This window comes from Eptatretus burgeri, chromosome 16, assembly GCF_056783735.1.
Source record: "Eptatretus burgeri isolate ZD-2024b chromosome 16, Ebu_testis_v1, whole genome shotgun sequence".
NCBI lineage: Eukaryota > Metazoa > Chordata > Myxini > Myxiniformes > Myxinidae > Eptatretus > Eptatretus burgeri.
Window position 1 is genome coordinate 64385963 of NC_140976.1, and position 25728 is coordinate 64411690.

Consider the following 25728-nt stretch of genomic DNA (forward strand, 5'->3'; position numbering starts at 1 on the left):
CCGCCTGTACTCTAGGGGCCTCCGTCTGGCCATCCCCATCTCCTTGAGATGCTGATCAACCTCCTGCAACCACAAAGCACGTGGTCGGCCTATTGGCCTCCTCCACTCACGAGGGAGGCTCCCTTTCTGAGAGAATCTAATGAGCAGGATTAGCGTAAGGAAAATGAGCCACATGTCAATACACCCACAGTTGACGCTTATGGACTATACAGGCAACAAATCTCATCTGAGTCTCTCTCAGCAACTTCTCGTTAGACACAAAGTCTGACCTTTAGACCCCAAAGACCCTTTATACCATTTAAGACCCTTAACACTATTTAGACGCCAAATACCCTTTAAGACCCCCAAGACCCCTTTTGACCTCTTAGATCCTTCAATACCTTATAGATCCCTTTGACCTTTAGACAGTTTTTATACATTTTGGGACCCTTTAGACCCCTTCAGACAATTCCGACCCTTCAGACTCCAAATTACACCCTTTAGACTTCTTCGACCTTTAAAACCGTTGAGACAAGTGTCGAGTGTCTAGTCCACCAATGCCTTAAAGAAAAGGCCAGTCTCATCCATGCTGTATATGTCCTGTAGATCGTGACCAGCACAAAGTTTGGGAACCTTGACTTTCCATTCCTCCACTGTAGCACTGTCAACGCCACTGCTCGCACCACTAATTTTTCCGAAGATGATGGTATGTCTCCTCCTAAAAGCTTCCAGACATCCATTTGATCCCGTGAAGTCATGAACCTTGAGCTGTTTAGTGATTTCAAAGGCCTCTCTTGAAGCAGAGGACTAGAAACAGGAAACATTCTCACAGTTGAGTTCTTAAACCACTCGTAACACTTCTAAAACCACTTGACCTCTTTGATTCCCGTCTTCCGAATCTTTATTTTTCTGTTGAAGAGGAACATTGCCCTCAAACTCTTCCATCCAGCCTCTCTTCCTCTTCACTATGTTTTGGATCTGCGTCTTTCGACAGTGATGGCCTTGCATGTTAAGCGTCTCGGTGATCACTCTGCAGCTCAACTTCTGCTGGTCATGCACCTTGATCACCTCCATTTTGATCACCAACGACAGCCGATTATGCGATAACTTCCAGGGATTCACAAAAGAAGCCATAGTTCAGCGTTAATCAGGGGATGAATTTCAGAGTTTGTCATCACACTGAAAACCGAGTCGAATTTGAATATTGAAAACATAATCCAAATCAGAGTAGATGACAGAAGTGATCGTACAGAATTAATTGACGATAAAACACAAATGCACTGAAACATGGAACTCGGAAGTTCCGTACAGCAAAACACAATTTTTTTTAAAAAAATTTAAATATGATCTACGGCTCACAATGGAGCTGCCACCCACGCATCTTACACACATGGACATAGACGGGATACAACAAAGGACTATTAAATGAGACATACACAGCCACTGAGTTTTGGGGAAGCGGCGTCACGTCTCGAGATACTCGGGGTACCAGCAACGCCAAAATGATGGCGCTGCTTTGCCCACTGGTTATACTGGGTGGTTTGCCATTGCCTTCCCAGCGTTGTTTGTCTGTGCTCTATCCTTTTAAATGCTGAACATCAAGCAAGGGAGCAGCACATACCATTTTTAAAGTCTTTGGCATTACTCAGTCGGGGTTTGAACCGCCGACCATCCAGATGCAGATTGGATGCTCTACCCATTACATGACCGAGTCTGATATTGATCGCAGAGATCTGTTGGGGTGTTTTTTGTGAAAACTGTTTTATGCATGAAAAGTGACTGAATTGACCGATTTACAATGAAATCAATTTGTTGTCATTTCATACGCAGCCCGTGGCTGCTTGGTTGCATCAATTTTTGTAAGCACGGCTGTGCCGCTGATGCAGTGCCTGTTACCAGTTAGCTGGTACTCATCTTGCCAACTCCTGAAGGATGACAGGCTGACTCAACCTACCTGGTGTTATTTCATTGGCAGCCAGGAGCTTGAAAACAAGACCCTAAGTTCTTAAGCCAGCCACCTTAACCATTAAACCAACACCAGGCTAATGAAATCAATGACCGTTGTGTACAAATTTGAGGTTACGAAGGGAAGCAATTGGGTGGCCACTGGTTGCGTTATACAGGTGATTGTTTTGTACAGGTTATTTAGCACAGGTTTTCTCTGCAGGAGAAATTTAAGTGGTCACTTAGGCAGGTTTGACTGTATTTAGGCAAAATATTATTGAAACTATGTCATCTTGACCAATTAAATTTGCTGCTTGAAGACCCCGTGCATGTCCTCGTTTCTCAATACTGTGCGGGAAAAGGTGTTCTATAGACTCTCTAGTTTGTTTTAAGTGGTCGTTATCTGCATTTGCTGTACAAATTATCCATCAATTTATTCAACAGATAATGGGTCTCATGTAAAAGCTGAACGAATGAGGGGTCACATTAACACAACGATGGAGCAGAGCAAGTTTGCATACAGGGGGGTGGAATTAAGAACATATAAATGGCCAGACAGCATAAGTTTGGACATATAGACAAGACAAAAGGACCATTGTGGGACGAGTGGACAAGGAATATGTATGGAGAGAGGAAAAGCTGAGAAACAAAGAAAAGGTGGAACCGTGCTCGTATGGGCAGGAGAGGAGAGTTGGTGAAAAAAAAAATATTGGGAATAGGAAGATGAGTGAAATGGGGGGGGGGGGGGTGGGAAAGTGGTTGCAAAAGAGCAGCTGCAAAAATGAGGAAGGTGTTTTTCCATACCCACGTCAGCAGGGAACGGAGGTTTGAGTCGTGGCTTTCCTTGCTTCCCTTCTAAGGACTCGATCAGGGCGGTTTCTTCTCCACAGATGTAGGCACCAGCTCCTCGATGAACGAACACATCAAAATCATAGCCAGAGCCACATGAATTCTGACCAATGAGGCCCTTCTCGTATGCCTCTCTGATTGCCACCTGGGGTTATGATTTTGGAATGAACGATTGCATATTATGAACATGCTTTTTACCGATGTGAATAATGAAATTTTTAGGTTACCCAAATAAGTCTGATGTCTACCGAGAAACAATTCTCAAGAGAACCAGAGATAGAGTCCGTGGACCATTTACTCTGAAAGATGGCGCACGGTGCAAACGAGAGTTTGCATTTATTATCACCCCTGACTATCAGACATATTGCTGTGCATGCTTTTGAGTGTACATGCCCCACCCACAACTACAAGCGATCAAATGGGGAGAACTTCACATGGCAGGAGTTAATCACGTGAACAGTAAAAAGAAAAGGTCAAATTAAGGCAGTGCACCGCCCAAGCGGTTTTTGCGGCGTGCCTCCAGTCTGAACACATGTCTGACATGTGCACTTTGACAAACAAAGCCTTTTTTTAGTATATGGAGTCAAGGCTCGTGGAAGAGCTAGAAAACAAAACAGATGAGCATGCAACAGAACAAAATTAACAGCAGAAAGAGAACGGGGAATTGCCAACAGTAGGGCCGTGGAAGAAAATAAATGGAAGCGGACAAACAAGGGAAGAGGGGAAGGAAGAGGTGCAGAGGAAAATGCAGGGAATGGATGAGGTGGATAGAGAAGCAAAAAACCCCAAAATAACTGAGGGGTTAACAGGAGTGGGGGGGGGGGGGAGGAGGTTGATGGGGTAGAGAAGATCATGGTTTTGGGTGGGGGATGATTGGAGATGACTGATGAACAGCTGGCTTGAAGACCTGGAGGGAAGAATGAGATTGAAGACAGTGCGGAAGTTGGTTCTACAGGCTGGGGGAAAAAAAAGAAAGGAACGAATAAGGGGTGAGCAGTGATCCTGGAGTTTGAAAGTTTCACTAGGAGGGGGTTCCCGCTGGACTACGTGCATCCTTCAGATACCTGGGAGGAGGGGAGAAAGCACGGAGAGGGCAGAGGGCGCAAGACCAGAAAGGAGGTGGAAGAAGACAGAGACCACCAACCTGTCGGTGATGGTGAAGTGCTGCATTGAATCTGTGCATTATTCACTTGCTAAGTTTGTTGCAATTTCATTGTGGGGGTGAGAAAATAAAATAGACATTTTAACTGCAGAGTGTCACCAGGGTATAATATTGATGAGATCAGAGAACAAGTCTTTAAAAAAAAAAAAAAGGTTGCTCTGCATGTGGACTCGCACACACCCGATAACAACAGCCTTCCCTTCTAAGTGAAACTAACAATGCAGCTGCTTCATTTAATGTTGAAGAAGCATTTTTATACAGAATCATAGATGCCAATAAATCGTTAACTTCCTTTAGCACTGCATGTCAACCTTCGAGGTTTTCTCTGTTCAGGCCTACACTTGAGGAGCATTTTCAACCAATGAAAATTACCCATGTGCACTGGATGCAAGTATGAGCCATCACAATGGAGGAACAAATGCACAAAACGATAATCATGCAATTCACAACTGGTAAACGTTGGGTTGGAGTTACGTTTAAAAAAAAAAAAAGAGAAAAAATAGTACCATGCAGGCATTGTGAAATCCTATGAAATATACCTGCAGGTTACAAGCCTCATTGTAGAACTCGCCACGGATATAGATGTATGCTGAACGAGCACCCATAGATCTGCCAGCAACCAGGCAACCCTCTATCAGCTTGTGTGGGTCATGGCGGATGATCTCACGATCCTTGCATGTTCCAGGTTCACCCTCATCAGCATTGACCACAAGGTACTTGGGCCTGAACCGAAGAGATGAGGGTGTGGAGAGTTTTAGACCAAGGGACGATGGTTCAGGCGAGTAATACAATGCTGCGATTACCCCCGTGCCATTACTCTCACCTGCCATCGGGTGGCTTGTTCATGAAACCCCATTTCATACCAGTTGGAAAACCTGCACCACCACGCCCACGCAGGCCTGAAGACTTCACTTCCTGCAGAATCCATTCATGACCCTTGAGGAGAATTTCTTTGGTCTTGTACCAGTCCCCCCTGGATAAAGCGCCTTTCAACCTGCACGATGAGATATAGGCAATTAATGTTAGCACCATCAAATCTGTGGCACCTCTGGCTCCATTCATGCAGTGCCATGAAATCCATGACTCAAAAAGAAACGTGTCCAGCTATTGTTATCTCATTGTGTACCACATTATAGTTTATGACCTATTTTCTCACCAACCTGACATGGAATTAAAGGTGGAATTTGGAGTGGAGTACACTCTTTGCTGAAGCTAAATAACTGAGTAAATTGAAACAGCCATAATTTCAGGGTCAACAGTGGTTTGCCACGTGCATGTGCGAGTGCACTTTCACAGCTGTTCTAACGATGTTCCAAGAGTACGAACTCACATTCTAATAGCAATCAAAATAAAAACCAATTACAGCACGGTAGTCCCAAGAAGGAAGCCAGACATAACAATACATGCACATGCATGCAGACATGCTTACATATATACACATATACATCCACACATACACAAACACGGATATATTGTTGTGGTGCCGGGTCTCGGTGGTGAGCACGACCGCTAGGGGGAGCAGTAGAGTCGGCTCCACCGAACACACCGGAATTTAGGTCGTGACCCTCGGATAAGTCTGAAGTCTGAAGGTACGGGTCCCTTACAGGACCATGAATCGCCAATAATTCGACCACGTGGAGTAGGGTTAATTGCCAACTTCAATATACCTAAGTACCCATGCAGCAAAGCTTACCGGGGAATTCATACCCTCGGCAGGCCTCGAGCGGAACGAGCCGTTACCATGCTCGAACCATGCGTAACCCGAGCGGATGGTTACCGAGGCCCGTCGGTCCAAATGTACAACTACGGCAACGGCCTTCCTAATCCCCAATACGCACCGTGGCAAACCAATGGCAGAAATGACAAAGAACGAGCTGGTACATTCAACAAGAGGGAAATTTATTAACAACAATAATTGGGGAGGGGAACCAGGGGTTTCTTTAAAAGCCGGTTACCGGCGACCCGCAGCCGTCTACTCAGAGAAAAAATGTCAAAGGTCGCCGCCTACTTCAGCGCCGATTTTTCGATCTTTTTTTTTTGTCACCACAAAATCTCTACACCCCCTGTTTTGAAATCCGAGACGAAAACACATTAGTATTTCGATAAAAGCGGGCTTACTTTTACTGTTAGTACTCTCGCCAGGTCGAGCACAACACTGACCTAAAAATAACACAAGCAGCTAAAACACACCTCCTGCAATGGAGAGTTCTCTGCTTTAGCCTCGTTTTAGACTGTTGGCCTAATACCCTGATACCATACAGCAATGACCTCAAGAAAATAAACTTTGTAGGCCTCGCAGTTTCGGTGCCGAAACGATGGCATCGAAACGAAAATCCCTGTTTGACTTTGGATTTTTGAAGAAGTCCAAAGACATGGGAGGTAAGCTTCTGGCCATCATAATTGGTCTATACTTGCACTCTCGCGAGTGCGACGTTGTTGTTGTTTCACGAAACACGTGTTTCACCTCGTCCATTTTGAGCTTTTGTCAAGTGATGCGGCTCCAAAATACACAGTCACCCATTGTGCCTTTTTAATTTATAAAGTAATTAGCCTATAAGCTTAAAGCAGCTTTTGTACAAGTTATTATTCGTGGTTATTTGCACTGAAAATCTCCGTTTATTCACTGAAGTGAAGGCCAAGTATGAGCAGCTGTGAACTGGCCAACTGAATACTGGTACCGCAGGTACATGCATGTTCCATAGACTTGCGAGCTTTTCTTGACGGTATAACACAATATTGGCGGATAATGTAAGGTGGAAGTTTAACAAAATTGGGATTGTGACTGACGCAGTATTCACACTTAGACTGTTTGATTGGTTGACTGATTGAAGCTCGCTGACATCAAATAAAGAAATTATCAGAAAACAAGTGAAGTTAAATACATGTTTATCATTCATTTTCAAACAATAAACTAGTCTAAAGTTATTAGTTTGAGCTGTTTATTAAATCAAAACAAAACACAATAAAATAATAATAAACAATATTTAACAAAGTACAATGAAATCGAAGAGGGAAAACATGCATAAAATGAATGAAAGATAATTTACAAATATAATACTTAGCTTCCCTATGCTTAAATAGTTCATCAGATATTTAGGGAGTTGTGAAGTTTAGGTGTTGTCATTGTTTGAGGTGGCCCTCAACTTCTGGCGAATGGTAGGCCCTTTTGAAAATCAGTTTCTCACAGTGATGAATGCATTTGGACTATTTTCAGTAACTCCACTGCTTAACATCCAAGCAATTTTCATTACATTTAGTGAGTGGGGTGTGGGCCACATTAAAAATTATAGTATGGGAAACATCAATTCACAATTTTTCATTCACAAGTATACAGCACATGTACACAAGTATACAGCACATTTTAAGTTTACTAACTGTCAATCATTGATTATTCATTTACATATAATATCATAAAGATGTTAGATATGTTTGCAACTGAAAATAGACTGTGAATTCATGGCTACTTTGATCCTGAAGTTTGGACAACATTGTTTTGAAAGTTGAGGATGTAGAATGTTTGCAGCACAAAAATATCTAAGAAACTTTTTGAATGTGAAATCTCATTTATGAATTAATTTTTCTTTCTATAAAACATATATAGTGACTCAGATTCCCAAAGGACTTGATTTTAATACTAAAGATTGATTCAAATATTGTTTACCGGTATATGAGTTTGCCATTGGTTTGACAGCAGAAATGCAAGATGAGTATAACTCCGAGAATGTTTTGTATAGATATCAAAAATATCACACTTCCTTGATTACTGGAATTAAATAATATCACTATAAGTCTATTACTTCACTCAAACTTTAGATCCTGATGTATACAGAATTTGCAGTGTTAATAGTTTTGTTTGCACATTTTACCCAACATTATTATAATAATGTAATCCTTCGTGCTCACAGCATTCATACAGCAAACCCTGAACACTCACAGAAGTGAAATGGAATATGGTTTCCTTATTGAATGCGAGTTCATCTCCACTATTATTATGTAACACACTTCAGATTGCTCATTGTAGTCCACCATATGCAGTATTATCTCCCTATTAAGTACTAAGGTATGGCCCAAATGTTGCTAAAATGCCTCTCTTTTAAAGTGCTTAAATACTCCATCTTCCAGACACCTTGGTGTGCCCGAAACCATGGCCTGAAATTAATGAACCCTGTTTAAAAGCTGCTTGAACTAATTAGACAGTATAGCTGAATTTCAGTCAACCAGTCAGTCAGTCAGTATGTTAATGCAACTACATCCAGTATAAGCCTAACCACCTCTTTTTGTGGAGTTTTCCACCCCAACAGCATGATAATATGAGAACTATTTAATGTCAGAAATCATGCCAGAATGCATCTCCAGCCATCTTGGATCTTCCGGCTTCCAGGGCCCGCCTAGGGCCCTGGACCCCGGCCATACAGCTGCGCTAGCTTCACTCGCGGTGATGGTAACCTGCTACTTTTTAATGGTAGCCTCCTACTCCAAAAAATAAGGAAACCCCTGGGGGAACACAGAGCAGAGTTATCACAAATATGCAGTCAATGTACAAGGGCGAGATACTTAAGCAATGTCTACTTATCGGACTGGCGCCACACACACACACACACACACACACACACACACACACACACACACACACACACACACACACACACACACACACACACACACACACACACACACACACACACACACACACACACAGACACTGGGGCCGGTTGCCTTTATTGTGCCCGACAGCTCGGGAGGGAAGACGAGCTGAGGGAAGGGCCTGTTCTTGCACTTGCCCACCTCGTGCGGTAACGTTGATCTTGTTCGGTGGCAGGACTCAAACCCGCGCCGATATACCAGGTATCGAGGGACCAAGGATTCAGCCACGGACGCCAGTCAGCTGGAATAATGACGAGGCGAGAGATCACTGCGACGAGATAAGAGCCAGCGACAAGACGAGACCAGCGCCAGCGACAAGACGAGACCAGCAGCGAGATGACCGCGCCGTCCCATCTATTTCTTTTTCCACCCGGGTCGGTGGGGGAGGACGTGTCTCACCTCATTCGCCGGGGGAAATCGGGCGTCTCCCTGTGATTGGTCGGGGGGCGTGTCGGGGCGTCTCGATCCCCCGCCTCCCAAAGAGACTGCTTCTCTTGGAGCTCGCTCTGCACCCATTGGCTGAAAGGCCGCAAATGCGCTCGCACCCTTCCGATTGGCCGAAGCGTAGAGTCAGAACTTCGATGACCAAGGGAACTCCACCCATATGCGTTTTCAACACGCCATCGTGCGGGGAATGCTCCATAGTGTTGTTGTTATTTTTGTGGATATAAAAATCCTAACTATAAAATAATTTTGCAGTGCACGTACACATAATTCCCATTAGACGTAGGGGTCGGGACCCTAACTAGAAACACAAAGTTACCGATATAATTGATCGAAAGGACCTGTCTGTTGTGTGCTCATGGCTGCCAGATTCGTAACAATATTATGTATGTATATGTATATATATATATATATATATATATATATATATATATATATATATATATATATATATATATATATATACATACATACATACATACATACATACATATATATATATATATATACATATACATATACATATACATATACATATACATACATATATATATATATATATATATATATATATATATATATTGTTGCGGATTCCGCGCCCGCCGGCGTGCTGACGGCCACGTAACTCGAATCGCGGCACGTCGCCCACCGGACGGACAATCCAGTCGTGACCCTCTCGGACTAACGCCGGGAACCAGTCACGGGTGGACCTTTCGGTCTCACCGCGATCGAGCCAATCAGCCCCCGCGTGGGATAGGGTTGCTCGCCAAATTCGACCTACCTAAGTACCCACGCGGAGGGTAGACCGGGCGATCGCACCTCGCCGCAGGTCGACTTCGGACACGGGCCACTTAAGCGACCCGTTCCGTACTATCAGAATAACCGAGCGGTGTTATCGTCGACCTCGACGGTTCGATTAATTATCGGGCGTATTCAGCCCACTACCAACCCTTTACGTGAAGCAAGATGAGGGTTCAATGGGGGAAAAGACGAAGCGAAGCGGGAGAACAGTTCAACAATAAAGCACATTTATTCGCGGCACACGGGAAGCACACAAATACAATTCCACCAAATGCACACAAAAAAAAGAAAACACAATTCCATTTACACAAAAAGCAAATGTAAAAGCGAAAACAATGCAGAGCTAATACCGACTACCGAGCACACGGCAACACTTATACAATTCTACTTCACAGACGGCGCCGACAACACATACCCAAAACCAAGGAAAAGAAATACCCTCAAGGATGAGGCGGGCCTGAGGCCGAGACCGGGTCGCGCCTACCCGTCTGGTGATGAGACGCGGAGCGGCGATGGCGCCTCTCTCCGCGGGCCTCGCGGACAGTGTCAGGCAGGGGGTGGGAAAAGGGGCCCCCTTGGTCGCACTATCTCAGCGCGGGGGGAAACAGGAGGGGGTTGCTGATGCTCGGGGTATAGAGGATCTTTATTATCCCTGGTGTGCGTCTCCACCTCGGCCAGGTCGCGCTGCCGGCCTTCCTCGGGCGTGCAGCTCCCGGCACCGTCGCGAGCACCCCCTCGTCTGCCTTCGCCGCGGCCGCCTCTCCGCCTCTGGACTCTCCACCCTGGACTCTTCTTTGGGCTCCCCTCGTTCGACTCTCTTCAGCTTCTCCAGCTACTGCAGGCTTCGGGCTCCAGACTTCCACACTCGTCCCCTCCGTTCCGACTCCTTCTCGTTCTCGTTCTGCTGACTGACGAACACCGTCCTTTTATCCCCCCGTAGCTTCGCCTTTGACCCCCTCCCTTTGACCTTTCACCTCGCTCCCCATTGGCCCGAGAAAAAGTGGGCGTGAAGGCTTTTTGATCCACAAATTTGCATATATCGATCGTTCTGGAGGCGGGGCCAAATCGCCCCTCGCTCACCGATTGGACGGCAAAAAGTGGGCGTGTGTCGTTTTTGATCCGTTTTTGAAGCACAAAATCCGTGATTTTGTACACGCTGTTCGACGCGCGCTCTGCACGAATCCAGCACCGGTACCCACAGCGGGGCAAGAACGGTGGCGATGCTACGGTTGCGAGGTGTGACGGGAAGGTCGTGGCGGTTGTGGTGAAGCGGCGTTGTGGTTGGTGGTTGATGTTGTGGTTGTGGTGGTAATCATGGCGGTTGGTCCAAAATAAAGATAGTAAAAGAAAAACGGCTATCCTGAAGAGTCGCAGCTCGCATATATGACATGTATTCCCACTAGACAACGGGTTTGGGCCTAACTACACATGCACTTACCGAGATACCTCACCTAAGGGACCTGAATGGTGGTTTGCGAATTTGGTAACCACAACAATATATATATACATATATATTTTGTTACGGCTGTGGAAATTTGCAATACACCATAAAGGGTCCTTAGATCAGTTATGACGATAAGTAATTGTGTATATAGATTTCCCCACTGTTGTTGAGAGGGAATTTCCATGTTCACAGGGCTGTGATCCTTTGAGTTAGCCCTTTTTCTTTTCTCTATCGTTATTTTGGACCAATAATCCCCCAACAACTCAAACACCACCACCTTCGCCTCTTTGCCTCCACAACTCCACCCCGCAAACATCGCTTCACCGCCATTCTCAAACGACGCCCGCCAACAACCAAACTCCCACCACCTCGCCTTTCTACCACACGTCATGCCATGGGCTGTGAATGCGTTCCTTTCGCCTCAAGAATCGGATCAGGAATGCTTCATGCCCCCTTTGCATCCATCCAATGACCGAGCATCGGGTAGTGTAGCTCCGCCTCCGAACCCGCTGTGAATGCGTTCCTTTCGCCCCAAAAAGTAGATCAGGAAGGCTTCACGCCCCCTTTTCATCCATCCAATGACCGAGCATCGGGTGGCATGGCCCCACCTCCGAACCCGCTGTGATCCAGAAATTTACATATACGCTCCTCCCCGGGCTATACAAGCGGGAAGTCAGGCAGGAAGTCAAGTTGCGCAGTACGTCGGCAGAGAACCAAGTGGGAGCAGTGGAGTGGCAGCGGCGGAGTGTCGGGAGACGAAGTCAAGTCTGCAGTGTCGGCAGGGCAGTGGAGTCGGGAGACGGAGGTCGAAGCCGACGGGAAAGGCAGACGGGGAGCGCCGGAGAGAGCTCGCCGACCCCGCCAGGGGCACGAAGCCAGGCGCAGCTACGCTGACAGTGCGGCTTGCCCGCCATTGCGCCACGAGGGCACGGGTAGGACCCTTCGGTCTCGTGAACCTGGCCGCTCATCCAGGTTCCACGCGCATTAGGCCCACGGGCCCAGTCTGACTCCCTTGCCTTTGAGGGGGTCTTTCCTTTGCTTTTGTGTGAATGCGTGTTGTGGCGCCGTGTCTAAAGTAGAAACTGTTTAAGTGCATGTAAATAAACCTTTGCTTGTAGTCGGTTGTCATTCTTGCTTTCTTTGCTTTAACTGTTATATGTGCATTCTTACGGCATGGCTGTGAATACGTGCTTGCCTTGTCTGAGTGTGGAATAAATGTACTTGTCGAACTGTTTCCCGTTTCGTTGCGTCCTTTCCTTTGTTTGAAAGTTCCATCTTGCATCACGGAAGGAATTGGTAGAAGGGTGTAAGCACCCGGTAAATAATCACGTCCGTCGGGGCCGGCGATAACACCGCTCGGTTATCACTGAAGCACAGAACGGACTGCTTAAGCGGTTCGTGTCCTAGGCTAGCCAGCGGCGAGGTACGATCGCCCGGTTAACTACCCGCACAGGTACTTAGGTAGGTCGAGTTTGGCAAACAACCCTATCCTGCGCGGGTGGCCGATTGGCACGATTGTGGTGTGGTCGAAAGACCCACCCGTGACTAGCTCCTGGCGATAGTTCCACAGAGGGTCACGACTGAATTGTCCGTTCCGGTGGGCGACGCGGTCGCGATTTGAGTTACGTGGCCGATCGCATGCCGAAATTCGTAACTATATATATATAATGATATTACATGCACAATTATTACGACATACGAATAATTTTAATTGTACACCGCTATATATTAAAATGCATTAAACGAAAAACACTAACTTGTAGATAAGTACTTTATGGACTTACTCACATACCAATAGTACGTAATAGACATGAAGAAAGCAAACGCGCGTGTGTGTGTGTGTGTGTGTGTGTGTGTGTGTGTGTGTGTGTGTGTGTGTGTGTGTGTGTGTGTGTGTGTGTGTGTGTGTGTGTGTGTGTGTGTGTGTGTGTGTGTGTGTGTGTGTGTGTGTGTGTATACCTTCACAACAAAGTCATTTATAAAATCATCAAAAGTATCAAAATAGTGTAGTTCGGATTTTCAAACCATGACGTCACACGTTATTGACAAGCGATTTTGTGGTGTCATGTGCATCATGTTGTATGCCAAATATGAAACAATTGCTCACTATTATTGGACATTATATAATGTTTGTTGAGGCTACAAACTAGAAGGGTGCTCGGTAGAGCGCATACCTCTGCCACGAGAACATATCGGGCCCAATACATTTTTGAAATATCATGCGAGACAGTACTATATCGTTTTTGGTCCTGTGTCTCAATAGTGAAGAATCACTTTGAAAATTAAATAATTCTCGTATGCAGATCCAGACTTGGATCTTCACCAAAATCAAATCAATTCATCCTTGCCATGCACTCAACATGTCCACCAAGTTTCATCCGAATCCATCCATAACTTTTTGAGATATCGTGCTATATATTATAGTTTAGCCCGATCTCTCAATGGTGAAGAATCACTTAAAAAATTATCAAATCCGGATTCGGATCTTCACCAACATTGAATCAATTCTTCCTTGTCATACACCCAACATGTCCACCAAGTTTCGTCCTAATTCATCCACAACGTTTTGAGATATCATGCTAGTTATCATTTTTGGCCCCATCTCTCAATGTTGAATAAGCATTAAAAAAATTTCAAGGGGTAGGATCCGGATCTTCACCAAAATCTCATCAGTTCGTCCTTGTCATTCACCCAACCTGTCCACAAAATTTCATCCGGATCTGTACACAAAGTTTTGAGATATACTGCACACAAACAAACAGACAAACAAATAAACAAACAGACAAAGAGAGAAGTAAGCAACCATTTGCTTTGTGCAGTGCCATGTCAGAGTGTTCGAGTGTCAATTTGCATTTTCCCTTTTTATTTTTTATACATTGTCGAGGCTCATATGCGAGCTAACACACAATGTACAACAAGGGTAGCAGGAGACAAGGGGGAGGGTGGAGGGAAGGAATAAACAGTGTGTGTAAGGAATGTACGCTGCCTTGAGGAACAGAGAGATGAGGAGATCTGTGGAAGGGAGAGAGATGGGACGGGATACACAGGGTATACAAGATGGACACTACAGGGACTTTCAGGAAGGAAAGCAGGGAATTTGAAGGAGGTGGGTTTGGGGTGGATTAGCGGGGGTAGAAAATATTGTGGTTTTGGAGAGGGGAAGATAAGAGATGGTGGTAAACAGCTGTTTTGAAGGCCTGGTGGGAAGAATGGGATTGAACAGAGTGAGGAAGTTTATTCCAAAGGCGGGAAAAAAGAGGAATGAAAGAGTGAAGGTGAGCAGTGATTCGAAATTATGGTAGTTTTACCAGAAGGGGGTACTGGCAGACCTTGAACACCCTGTGGAAATATAGGGGGGGGACAGAAAGCAGACACCATGTGGAAATATAGGGGGGGGACAGAAAGCAGACAGCGCGGGGGGGGGGCAAGGCCGGAGAGAAGACAGACAGACCACCGACCTGCCTGCGGTGAGGGAGTGAGAGGCCCAAAGACTCAGCGTCATCACAGGAGATACCAATGATCCTAAATGCCTTGGTTTCCACAGCGTGGAGCCGAGAAAGGTGAGAGGCAGGAGCACCAACCCAGAGGGGAGAGCAGTACTCCATCAGTCTGAGGACAAAAACTTTGTATGTGGTCAGGAGCTCAGGTAGGCCGAGGAAGGACTTTGCATGACGAAGGATTCCCAGTCGGCGACTGGATTTGGAGGCCAGCTTGGAAATGTGGCTTTCCCAAGAAAGATTGTGGCAGATAGTGAGACCCAGAAGATTGAATGAAAGGACTTCTTCCAGAGGATTGTTGAGAAAGTAGTTGGGGTGGGGGGGGGGGGGAGGTGAGGAGGGGTTCCAGATAATCTTTTCGTAGAGACGTCGTGAGAGTGAGAGATTTGTCTGGGTTGAAAGACATGTTCCACATGTTGGACCAGCTTGTGATTTTATCCAGATGTGCAGAGAGTGAAGAGACTGCTGCTTGCCGGTGTGAGGGATGACAGATGGTACGGCAGAGGGTGGAGTCATCAGCAAAGAGATAAAGAGGATTTACCAGAGTCGGACAGATCATTGATGAAAACCAGAAAAAGATCAGGGCCCAGAACGCTGCCTTGAGGAACTCCAACCTGGACAGGAAGAGGGGATGAAAGCACTCCATTTAGGGCCACACGTTGGCTACCGCAGGAGAGGAGGTCTGTGAGCCCTGAATGGAGATGGCCTTGGATGCCATAGGAAAAGAGAGTTTGATGATCAGGGCAGGGTGCCAGATTGTATCGAAGGCACGTGATATGTCAAGGGAGATGGCTGATTTCATGTCTGGCTTTGAGGACCTCCACCCATTGTTGGGGGAGCAAAGCACCATATCCAGGGTAGAATGACCTCATCCGACACCAAATTGATGATCGGAAATTAAGGCATTTGAGAAGAGGAAGGATTTAATGTCTGAAGCGATGATGGATTCCATAACCTTGCTGATTATTGGGGAGAAGGCCGATTGATCTGTCGCTGCAGGAATCCGTTTTTTGCACCTTTTTACGCAGGGCAGTAATGTTTGCTGATTTCCAAGCAGATGGCAGATGACCTTGAGTAAATGAGTTAGTGAATAGAACAGAGAGAGGGTGAGCAAGAGGAGAGGAGCAGGTTTTAGGACATATGGGCTGATGCCGTCTGGACCGGTTGCAGAATCTGAGTCGAGGTTTGACAGCAAGCTCTCCACTTTGTCAGAAGAAAAGGACACAGAGTCCAGGGACAGTTGTGCGTGACTGGGTAAGGTGGGTACAGAAGGCGATGGGTTTCAAACACGATATTGCGATGCAAACACCGAGTTTAGGCATTCAGCCTTTTTACGTGCAGTGTCAACTGTGCGACCATTTGAGGTAAGGGAGGGGATGGAGGGGGACATACACCTGAAACAGACTTAACTCAACACCACCAGGATTTGGAGGAGGGAGACAGGTTTGAGAGTTCAGACTTGAGGTCCCTTTAAAGTTTAAATAAACGCAAGTTTGGACCACACTCGACCGAGTCCTCATTAGACGTCGATCAAGCGAATGACAGCCTGTCTTGATGAATGTACCTTTCTGGGAATAACAAGTACTTAAGAAGCAATCAATGTACATTTACAGGAATATGAAAGATATTGTGTGATATCAATGTGCAGGTAGTGGACAAAAAAAAATGGCAAGACCAATTTAAAATTACTTAATTGGGCGTTGGGCCACTATGTGCAGCCCTTATGCACCATGGCATAGAATCCAACAGTGTCTGGAATTCTGCAGGAGTGAAGCGGCACGATTCTTCCACGAGAAAGTCAATCAACTCACACCTGTTTGATGGAGGTGGAAAACGCTGTCTCAGGCATTGTTCCAGAATATCCTTTAAATGCTCGATTGGGTTAAGATCTGGTGACTGAGAAGGCCATGACATATGGATATGGATAACATCAGTGTCATGCTCATCAAACCATTGAGCGACTACACTTGCTCTGTGGATGGAGGCATTTGGAGGGGTTGTGGGGGAGGGTCTCCTCTTGCAGCCATGCGAGCCATAATTATCGGCAGCCACACCTGTGTAGTATTTTTATACATGACTAAACATACTGAGATGCTACTTGCTTCATTAACACATCGGCCACACCTGTGTGGAAGCTGTTGCTTAGTGTGTCCCTTATTTATGCAGGTGTTTTCATTTTTTGTCCATTACCTGTAGCTTGAGAAGAAACAAGGAACATTAGGAGACATCAATATCCTTTGATGTGATTTAAGACACTAGGTGATGTTATGAAGCAAAGGTCACAAAAGGAAACAAAGGATTGGAATGGCTTTAGAAGGCAAACATATTTGTGAGTCTTTACACAAGTCATGCACATTCTACATTGGAGAATCTGGATTCCAACTGCCAGTTTGATGCAAAGCCAGACCGACATAGCAGACAGGAAGTGGTGAGTTTGTAGGGTTGATGTGTTTGTAACACATTAATGCGTCAAACCTACACCACTAAGCTTTAGCACAAACACAACCAGTGAAGTCATAAACCCCAAAATGGTGTAAAAAAATGCAACTTGATTTGGAGCTGTGAAGAAGCCACATAGGCAATGTGTGCCAAGTTTTAATTATTTATTAATTTAGCATGCATGCAACGCAAGGAACGTTGTGCAAAAACAATTTCTGAACGTGGGTGTGTGGTTTGTCAAACATTTTGCAAAAGGATAGACTGAGGGCAACATTTGGTGTTTATCACAATTTGTGGATTTTAACGTTGTATGAACCAATAATCAGTACAACAGCACAGAAAACACATAAGCAGATACAAATCTGTACTCTATTAGCTTGGGACAAATGAGAAATGGGGCAACAAGAATTGAGAAGAAGAAAGGGAAAGGAAGAGGGAATATATGGGACTGAGGGAGAAGAGGAAAAGTAAAAAATACAACATTTTTGCAAACAAGATATGCTGATGGTCGGCAACACAAAACTAGAGCGAAGTTGATGACGCGCAATTGCAAATCCCCACATTTCCCACCTAAAGCAAAGTTGAAAGGTGGGAAAAGGTTCCACCAGGAATGGTGTTAAATATCAAATGTTAAATTTTTCAATTGTAAGATCAAATGTAATATCAATTGTAATATCAATTGTAATATCAAATGGTGTAATATCAAATGTTAAATTTTTTTTTAAAAAATTCTCCCCCATTTTGACCTCTGTGACCCTAAGTCCCCACCCCCAGTGCAGGGGTCAAATCCCCCCAAAATTACATATTTCATGCATCCTCCAATGTTGATTGCATGTACAAAGTTTCATGAAAAAAAAAATGTTTGAAAATATGCCCAGAATTGCATTTTTTTGGTATTTGACCTTTTTACTCCAACCTAGGGGGCGGAGCCAAAATTATGCCGCTCTTGCACCTTTGTGCCATCTGGGTGATCATAGCCACCAAGTTTGGTGAATTTCACCCAACCGTTTAGGAGGAGAAAGTGACGAAAAGACAGACAGACACAGAGCCAATTACAATCTCCCTCAGTTTTGTTGTGGCGATAAACAACAACAAAAACTGTGTGCACTGCAGCGAACGCGTGCCCGCTGCAATGCGTGCTGCAGTGCGTGCGCGCTGAAGTGCGTGCTGCAGTGCGTGCGCGCTGCAGTGCGTGCTGCAGTGCGCGCGCGCGCACACACACACACACACACACACACACACACACACACACACACACACACACACACACACACACACACACACACACACACACACACACACACACACACACACCTTATCAAAAAGGTTGTGGTAAGTTTACACATGACGATGTTAACTCATTTCAATCATTCATAAAAAGTATGGGATGAAACAGACAATACATTGGTAAAACACCCTCACGGTAAAAATCGATGTTAGGAAGGAAATTTTAACTGCTTTCAAGATAAACGAAAATGCTGGTAAAAGCAAACAAAATGGAGACGTGCACATTTACAGGTAAAGGAAAGGGTACCTCCAGTCGTGCCGCCCGTAGAGATTGGTAAAAATTCGATCATCGTCCTTCATTGGTCCGTACTTGCTTTTACGTTGCTGCTGTTGCTGTAAAAAAAAATATATATATATATCACAGATAGAGACAGAAACCTTGTACTCGGGTTGTGCACCTAAAATGCACAACACATTACAAGAGTAAAACTTTACGGTGCATGATAACAACCAACTATTTTTGCAAATACAACTCATCTTTACAACTCAAACATCTTTATTTCCTCCCAGATGCCTTCAAACTAGGTGGCGAGCTGAAATAAAAAAAAAACTAGACGACATTCAGAATTGTTCCATGACAAATGATTTGAAAGATAAAGGAATGTCATTGCACAAAAAAAAAACATCCCCACACAGTCCAAAATACTTTGGCTGGGAACGGGTATTTACCACAAACCACCAACGAAAAGGGGCACAGTGTGAAATGATCAGGTGCTTTTTCACGAGTTCACACCGGCAATGTGAAACACAGTTTGTGCCTTCAAGGCTTTGTCATGATGGCTTATAAATAAATAAATAAATAAATAAATAAATAAATAAACAGAGGCAAATTATGAAACTTGTGAAACACACCCCAAACGTCAGCCAAAGAAAGAGTTAAGTAGAAATACCAAGAGGTTAAGAAAGGAAAGAGCCAAAAATAGTGATTTTTTTAAAAGGAAGCAGAAAGAGAGAACGACCACAATATACAACCGAAAGGAAGTCGATGGTGCATCGTATCAAAATCCCCACATTTCCAACCTAAAGCAAAGTTGAAAGATGGCAGAAAGTTCCAACGGCAATGACCCAATATCACATCCAGAGTCTAAAATATTTTTCTCGTTTTTGACCCTCGTGACCCTAAGTCCCTACCTCCTGGAGCATGAACCGGGGGTCAAATCTAAAATTTGTTACATATTTCAGGTATTTGATGATTGCATGTTGATTGCATGTATAAAGTTTCATTCAATGATGTTCAAAAATGTGCCCGTAATTGCATTTTTTGGTATATAACCGTATGACCACGCCTCATGGGACGGGGCCAAAAATGGCATTTCCCTTGCATATTTTTGCCAAGTGGCGATCACAACTACCAAGTTTAGTGAATTTCTGCCAAACCGTTTAAGAGGAGATTGCTCTTTTTCCCCACCAATGGAACCAACTTCCACATCCTCTTCAATCTCAATCTTCCCTCCAGGTCTTCAAGACAGCTGTCACCACCATCTCAGATCATGCCAAATCCAAAGCCCAACATTTTTAACCATAGTTTACCTCCCCCCCATGACTGGTGTTGGCTTAATGGTTCGGGTAGCGTGCTTTGGATATGAGGGTCCCGAGTTCAAATCCCGCTTAGCTGTTGAATTAATACCAGGTGGGGTTAACTCGGCCTGTCATCCTTCCGAGATCGGCAAAATGAGTGCCAGCATGCTGGTATACTGTGTCAGAGCGGCGTCCCGTCCAGGATTGTGCCCAATAGCTAAGGAGACTGCTTAGGCAACAACAACGCTCTGCAAAGAGTATGGTCTCAATCTCCACCTACTCTCCCTCCCCCCCCCCAACCACCACAGGCCCTCCTCCTTCCAAATTTCCAGTTTTCCCTCACAAGAGTTCCTTTCTGTATCCATCTTGTCCACACCATGCATCCTCCTCTGCCCCCACATTCATCATCTGCTTGTCTCCTTCTGTCTTGGCCTTCGACAATGCTGTTAGTGTCTCTGTCTGTCTCTCTGCTGTTCCTTTTGAATTGTTGCATCCTGATCCATTCAGTTTACCAGAACCAACTTTTCCATGAGCTTCGACTATGTATAGAAAAATATTTTTTTTTAATGAAATGCAACTATGTACGTATTTTTTTAAATTTTAAATGAAACTTTGGATATGCAGTCAACACTGGGAGGCACATTAAAAATATGAAACAAGTTGTTGGATTATATATATTTTATTTTTGGATACATTGTCGAGGCTCGTACAAGAGCTAACACACAGAACGTATAACAAAGAATGCAGGAGTCAAGAGGGGTGGGAGAGGGAAGCACAAAACAGTGCGGAACAGAGACATGAGGAGATCTGTGGAATGGAGAGGGATGGGGTGGGGTACTCGGGCTAAATTTGGCCCCCAGTTCATGCCGAAGGGGGTGAGGACTTAAGGTCACAGGGGTTAAAAACGGAGATTTTTTTTTATCCACCTTTGATATTCAGTTATTCCTGGTGGAAGCTTCTTTTTTATCCTTCTTCTTCTTCTACTTTTCTGAATACATAGTCAAGGCTCATGGAAGAGATAGAACACTGAACAGATCAGGATGGAACAGACAAAAACAGGACGCCAAACATGCAAGCATGGAGAAAGAAACTCCAAGGAGGAAAAACTAGAAAATTCGGAAGGATTTGGGTGGGGTTAACGAGGGTAAAAAACAGACCATGTGTTTGGATTGGGGACAATCTGATATTGTGGTCTATGGCTGTCTTGAAGACCTGGAGGGGAGAATGAGATAGAAGAGGATGGGGAAGTTGATTCTACAGGTGGGAAGGAACAAATGAGTGGAGGTGAGCAGTGATCCTGGATGTAGGTAGTTTTTACCAGAAGAGGGTTGCTGGTGGAGCGTATGGCCCCTGCAGAAAACCTGGGGGAGGGGGGCGGGGGACAAAGCACGGAAAAAGCATAGGGTGCAAGACTAGAAAGGATGTGGAAGAAGACAGAGACCAATGACCTGTCTGCGATGGCAAAGTGATGTACCCATATACTCAGCTGCATCATGGAAGATTCCAATGATCTTGAAGGCCTTTGTTTCTGCAGCGTCAAGCTGAGCAAGATGTGAGGCAGGGGAGCCAGTCCAGATGGGAAAGCATTACTCCATCAAGCTGTAAATTAAGGCCTTGTCGGTGAATCGGAGTTCAGATGTGCCAAGGAAGGACTTTGTTTAATGGAGGATGCCATGTTGGCAGGAGGCTTTGGAGGCCAACATGTTTGCCCAAGAAAGGTTGTGGCTGATAGTGAAACCCAGAATTTCGAATGACAACCTCCAGAAGGATTGCTCAGAAAATAGATGGGGGGAGAGGGGTTGCCAGACAATCCTTTCGGAGAGAGATAGTGAGAGTATGCCTGGTGTTGGCTTAATGGTTAAGGTGGTGGGATTGGGATCGTAGGGTCCCCGAGTTCAAATCCTGCTCGGCTGTTGAATTAATATCAGGTGGGGTTAACTCTGCCTGTCATCTTCTGAGGTCAACAAAATGAGTACCACTGGGATGATTGAGCCATTTGAGTATCCTGCGTTGGAGTGGCGACCTATCCAGGGTTATGTCCAATTGCCGAGGAGACTGCTTTGACAGCACCGACACTATATATAGAGTACGGTCCCAATGGATGGATGGATCATGAGAGTAAGATATGTCAGGATTGAAAGACATATTCCAAGTGTTTGACCATCTTGTGATTTTATCAAAGTCTAAAGAAAGGGAAGAGGCTGTAGCCTACCTGTCTGAAGGATGAGAAGAGAGAGATCAGAAAATACATAAAGAGGATTTTCCAGAGAGATCACTGGTGAAGATCAGGAATGGGAATTGAACATTGCCTTGGGACACTCCAGCCTTAACACAAAGAGGAGATGAAAGGATTCCATTGAGTGCCGCATGTTGACTACAAGAGTGGCGAAAGTCAGAAATCCATGTGTGGAGTTGGCCTTGGATGCCGAAGGCAGACAGTTTGGAGAGTTTGGCAGGATGCTAGAACACATCAAAAGAATGAGATGTCCAGAGAGATGGCCCTGAACTCATGCCTGACATTGAGGGGGTTGATGCATTGTTGGTTGAGTAGAAGCGGCATGTCCAAGGTGGAGTGACCTGGTCTGAACCAAATTGGTGATCGGAGGTGAGGTTTTTGGAGAAAAGGAAGGTTTTCATATCAATTGTGATGATTGATTCCATGACCTTGCTGATGATTAGAAGTAAGCTAATTGGTCTGTAGTTGAGGGGATCCGTTTTTGCACGTTTTTATGGAGTGCAGTGATGGTGAATTTCCAAGCAGATGGAAGATGACCGGGTGCAAATGTTAGGGTGAAAAGGGCAGAGAGAGGATGTGCAAGAGCAGCAGAGCAAGTATTCTAGGACATGTGAGCTGATGCCGTTCGGTCCAGCAGCAGAGTCAGAGTCAAGGGATGAAAGAACCTTCTCCACCTTCTCAAATGCAAAAGACAGAGTCCAAGAGCAAGTAGGTACGACAGGGAAGGATGGGTACTGAGAGTGAGGGATTGGGGACAAGATTTTGAAGCAAACACAGAATTGAGGCATTCTGCCTTCTCATGAGTGGAGTCAGCTGTGGTGCCATTTGAAGAGAGGGAAGGAATGGAAGGGGAGCATACTCCAGAGAGAGACTTAACGAGGTCCCACCAGGTTTTAGAGGGAGAAAAGTTGGAAAGTTCACTCTTGAGGTTGGACAGATGTTTTTTCTGCCTCTCCTGAGAGTGGACACACACTTGTTGCGGAGTTTTTGGAAAGTACTGAGATTTCCTTCCGTCGGATTTTCCTTATTGTAAGAGAAGGCAAGTTGTTTCAGAGCAACTGCCTCATCACATGATTCAGAGTACCATCGGCAGGAAAAAGGGTTGGATAAATAATTGAAGACTCGATGGGATGAATCTGTGCATGAGAGAGAGAGCAGGTTTATGTGGAAGAATTCTCAGGCTGAGTTAACATCAGGGGTGGTAAATGTGGGAGACCAGTTCTGAAGAGAGATGAGATGGCTGCTTGCAGTCCCTGCCAATCTGCTTGAGTGATGCCAGACCTCTGAGAATAGCCCGAGAGATGTTCACTTTCACAAGCACATGATCAGATGAACAAACTGGAGCAGAGGCAGAATAGGAGACATTTGAAGGAAAGTTAGTCATCATCAAGTTCAGAAAGGAGGATTTGCCATTTGGAGAAATCCAGGTTGGAAAGTTCACAGATCAAGTCAGTCCCATGGAGTCACAAAAGTCCTTTTCTGAAGTGCCCTGTCTAGTAAGGTACCAACACAGTTAGAGATGAGGGAGAGGAGGCATTGGGATGGTGCAGGATTGGGGGGGGGTTGCATAGGCAAGGTGAGGCTTTGGGGGAGTGGTGTGAGGGGGAAGACTTGAGTGTGTAGAGTGCGGGGGAAGCATTTTGAGGTGGGGTGAGGGGAAAGCATCGAGAGGGTGGGGTGAGGATGGAAGCAGAAAGGGTGGACATTCAATTTTGAGGGGGTGGTATGGGTGTGATTACATTTTCTGAGTCCATATTCACAATTTTGACAGACGACGATAAAGATCATGGGATGAGAGATTCTCTTCTTCTTCTTCTTTCGGCTGCTCCCGTTTGGGGTCGCCACAGCGGATCATCCGTATGATCCGCATAGTGGTTTGGCACATGTTTTACGCCGGATGCCCTTCCTGACGCAACCCTGGTCGCCTCGTACGACACAGGGATATGGTACACCTATTTTAACCGGGGTATACACCGGCCCAGTACACTGGTACTCATTTCGTCGACCTCGGAAGGATGACAGGCTGAGTCAACCCCATGGTGTATTAATTCAGTGGCCCAACGGGGCTTGAACTCAGGACCTTTTGGATCCCAAGCCGCTGCCCTAACCACTGCGCCAACACCAGGCTATATGGGATGGGAGATTATAATACTTGTTAAATGCATGGAGAAATGCTGTGCCATATGAGCGGGGGTGAGGGGCGAGGAGGGTTTGGATGAGGCTGGATCTTTCAACTTTGCTTTAGGTGTGAAGCATGGGGATTTGCCATAGCATGTCATCGTGAATTCATGGTCATCTATCCATGGTCCTCATCAACCCTCTCCAAGCCCACCCATTCTTTCCTGGTTATTGTGTGTACCTCCCCCCCCCCACACTCCTTGTCATCATCATTTTTTTGGTGCGATTTCTTGATCATCCCTGGTTTTTTTCTTCCTCTTCTTTCTGTGCTTGAGCTTGTATCCAGATTGCTCACCATGTGTCCTCCTCATCCCCCTCAATTTCTCATTCTAACTCCAAGTGTCCCTACTTCCCATCCCTCAACCCTATTGTTGGTTGAAAAAAAAAAACAGAACCCCCCCCCCCCAAGCAAAAGGTATGATCATCAATCAATTGATGGAGAGATCCATCCAGAAAAATGTTGAAAAATAAATCCAAACATGGTGAACCCACATTTCAACCTCTTCCTTGTCCTAAGTGAGAATGAAATGTGGATTCACCATTTCAATCTCACATTAAAATGAAAAAGCAGGGCCTGCAAGCACTTTGATTCACGTCAACCATCAATTTTAAGTTCAGATCACATCAATCAATTTTGGAACCAATCCAATTGATCAGATCTCTCAATCACTTCCCTCTTTACACAAAGTCAAACAAACAGGAAAGCAATTTGACACACTCAATGCATCAGCCATTAAATCAAAACCAGGTACAATCCCCAACTGACTTGTGTTGTGCTGGCAGCATGCCGGACACCCCAGCACACTGCAGGAACTAGAGGCCTTGTGGATCGAGATGGCAGGAGTGACCCAAAGTGCAAACGTCCCAGCAGCAGTGCCATCGTGTGGTCAAACCTCCTCAGAGTGTTGACGTTGGTTCAAACCACTGCAGTGTCGCCACGTGAGAGATATGCACATGGAGAGAGAAAATGAAAAAAATTAATTGTGGAAGGCTACAATGAGCCCAGCAATTTCAGCATTGTGAGATTTACCCAGATGGTAAAACCAAACAAACACAATGTTGAAAAATTGAGATAGTTATAATTACAAACTCTGAAAACTGGGGACCTACTGGACTCAAATCTTAACAGAGAATCAAGCAAACAAGACATCTGTCATATATCAAAATGAAAAACTTCAAAGCAAAAACTCGTTTTTGTTATGCCACACCCAAGCAAATGCAAGAAGCACAAAACCATGCAAGATAAAACCTAAATGCAACAACACCTCAAGATGTTCACGACATGATCTGGCTTTGTAGCTCAAAT

The 25728-nt window shown here is 45.1% G+C and overlaps 1 protein-coding gene across 3 annotated transcripts in view; it reads right to left on the reverse strand.

The window, feature by feature from the left end:
* The window catches only part of NDUFV1 (NADH:ubiquinone oxidoreductase core subunit V1), a 47028-nt gene that overhangs the window by 14717 nt on the left and 6583 nt on the right, over positions 1–25728 (reverse strand). For all 3 annotated transcript variants that reach the window (XM_085860180.1, XM_085860181.1, XM_085860182.1), the window contains 5 exons: positions 25189–25346; positions 18738–18823; positions 4758–4928; positions 4474–4657; positions 2728–2917 (listed from right to left, as the gene is read on the reverse strand). In XM_085860180.1, the coding sequence (XP_085716306.1) occupies positions 2728–2917; positions 4474–4657; positions 4758–4928; positions 18738–18823; positions 25189–25302 (745 nt within the window). In that variant the 5' untranslated portion in view covers positions 25303–25346. The remainder of the gene's footprint in view (positions 1–2727; positions 2918–4473; positions 4658–4757; positions 4929–18737; positions 18824–25188; positions 25347–25728) is intronic.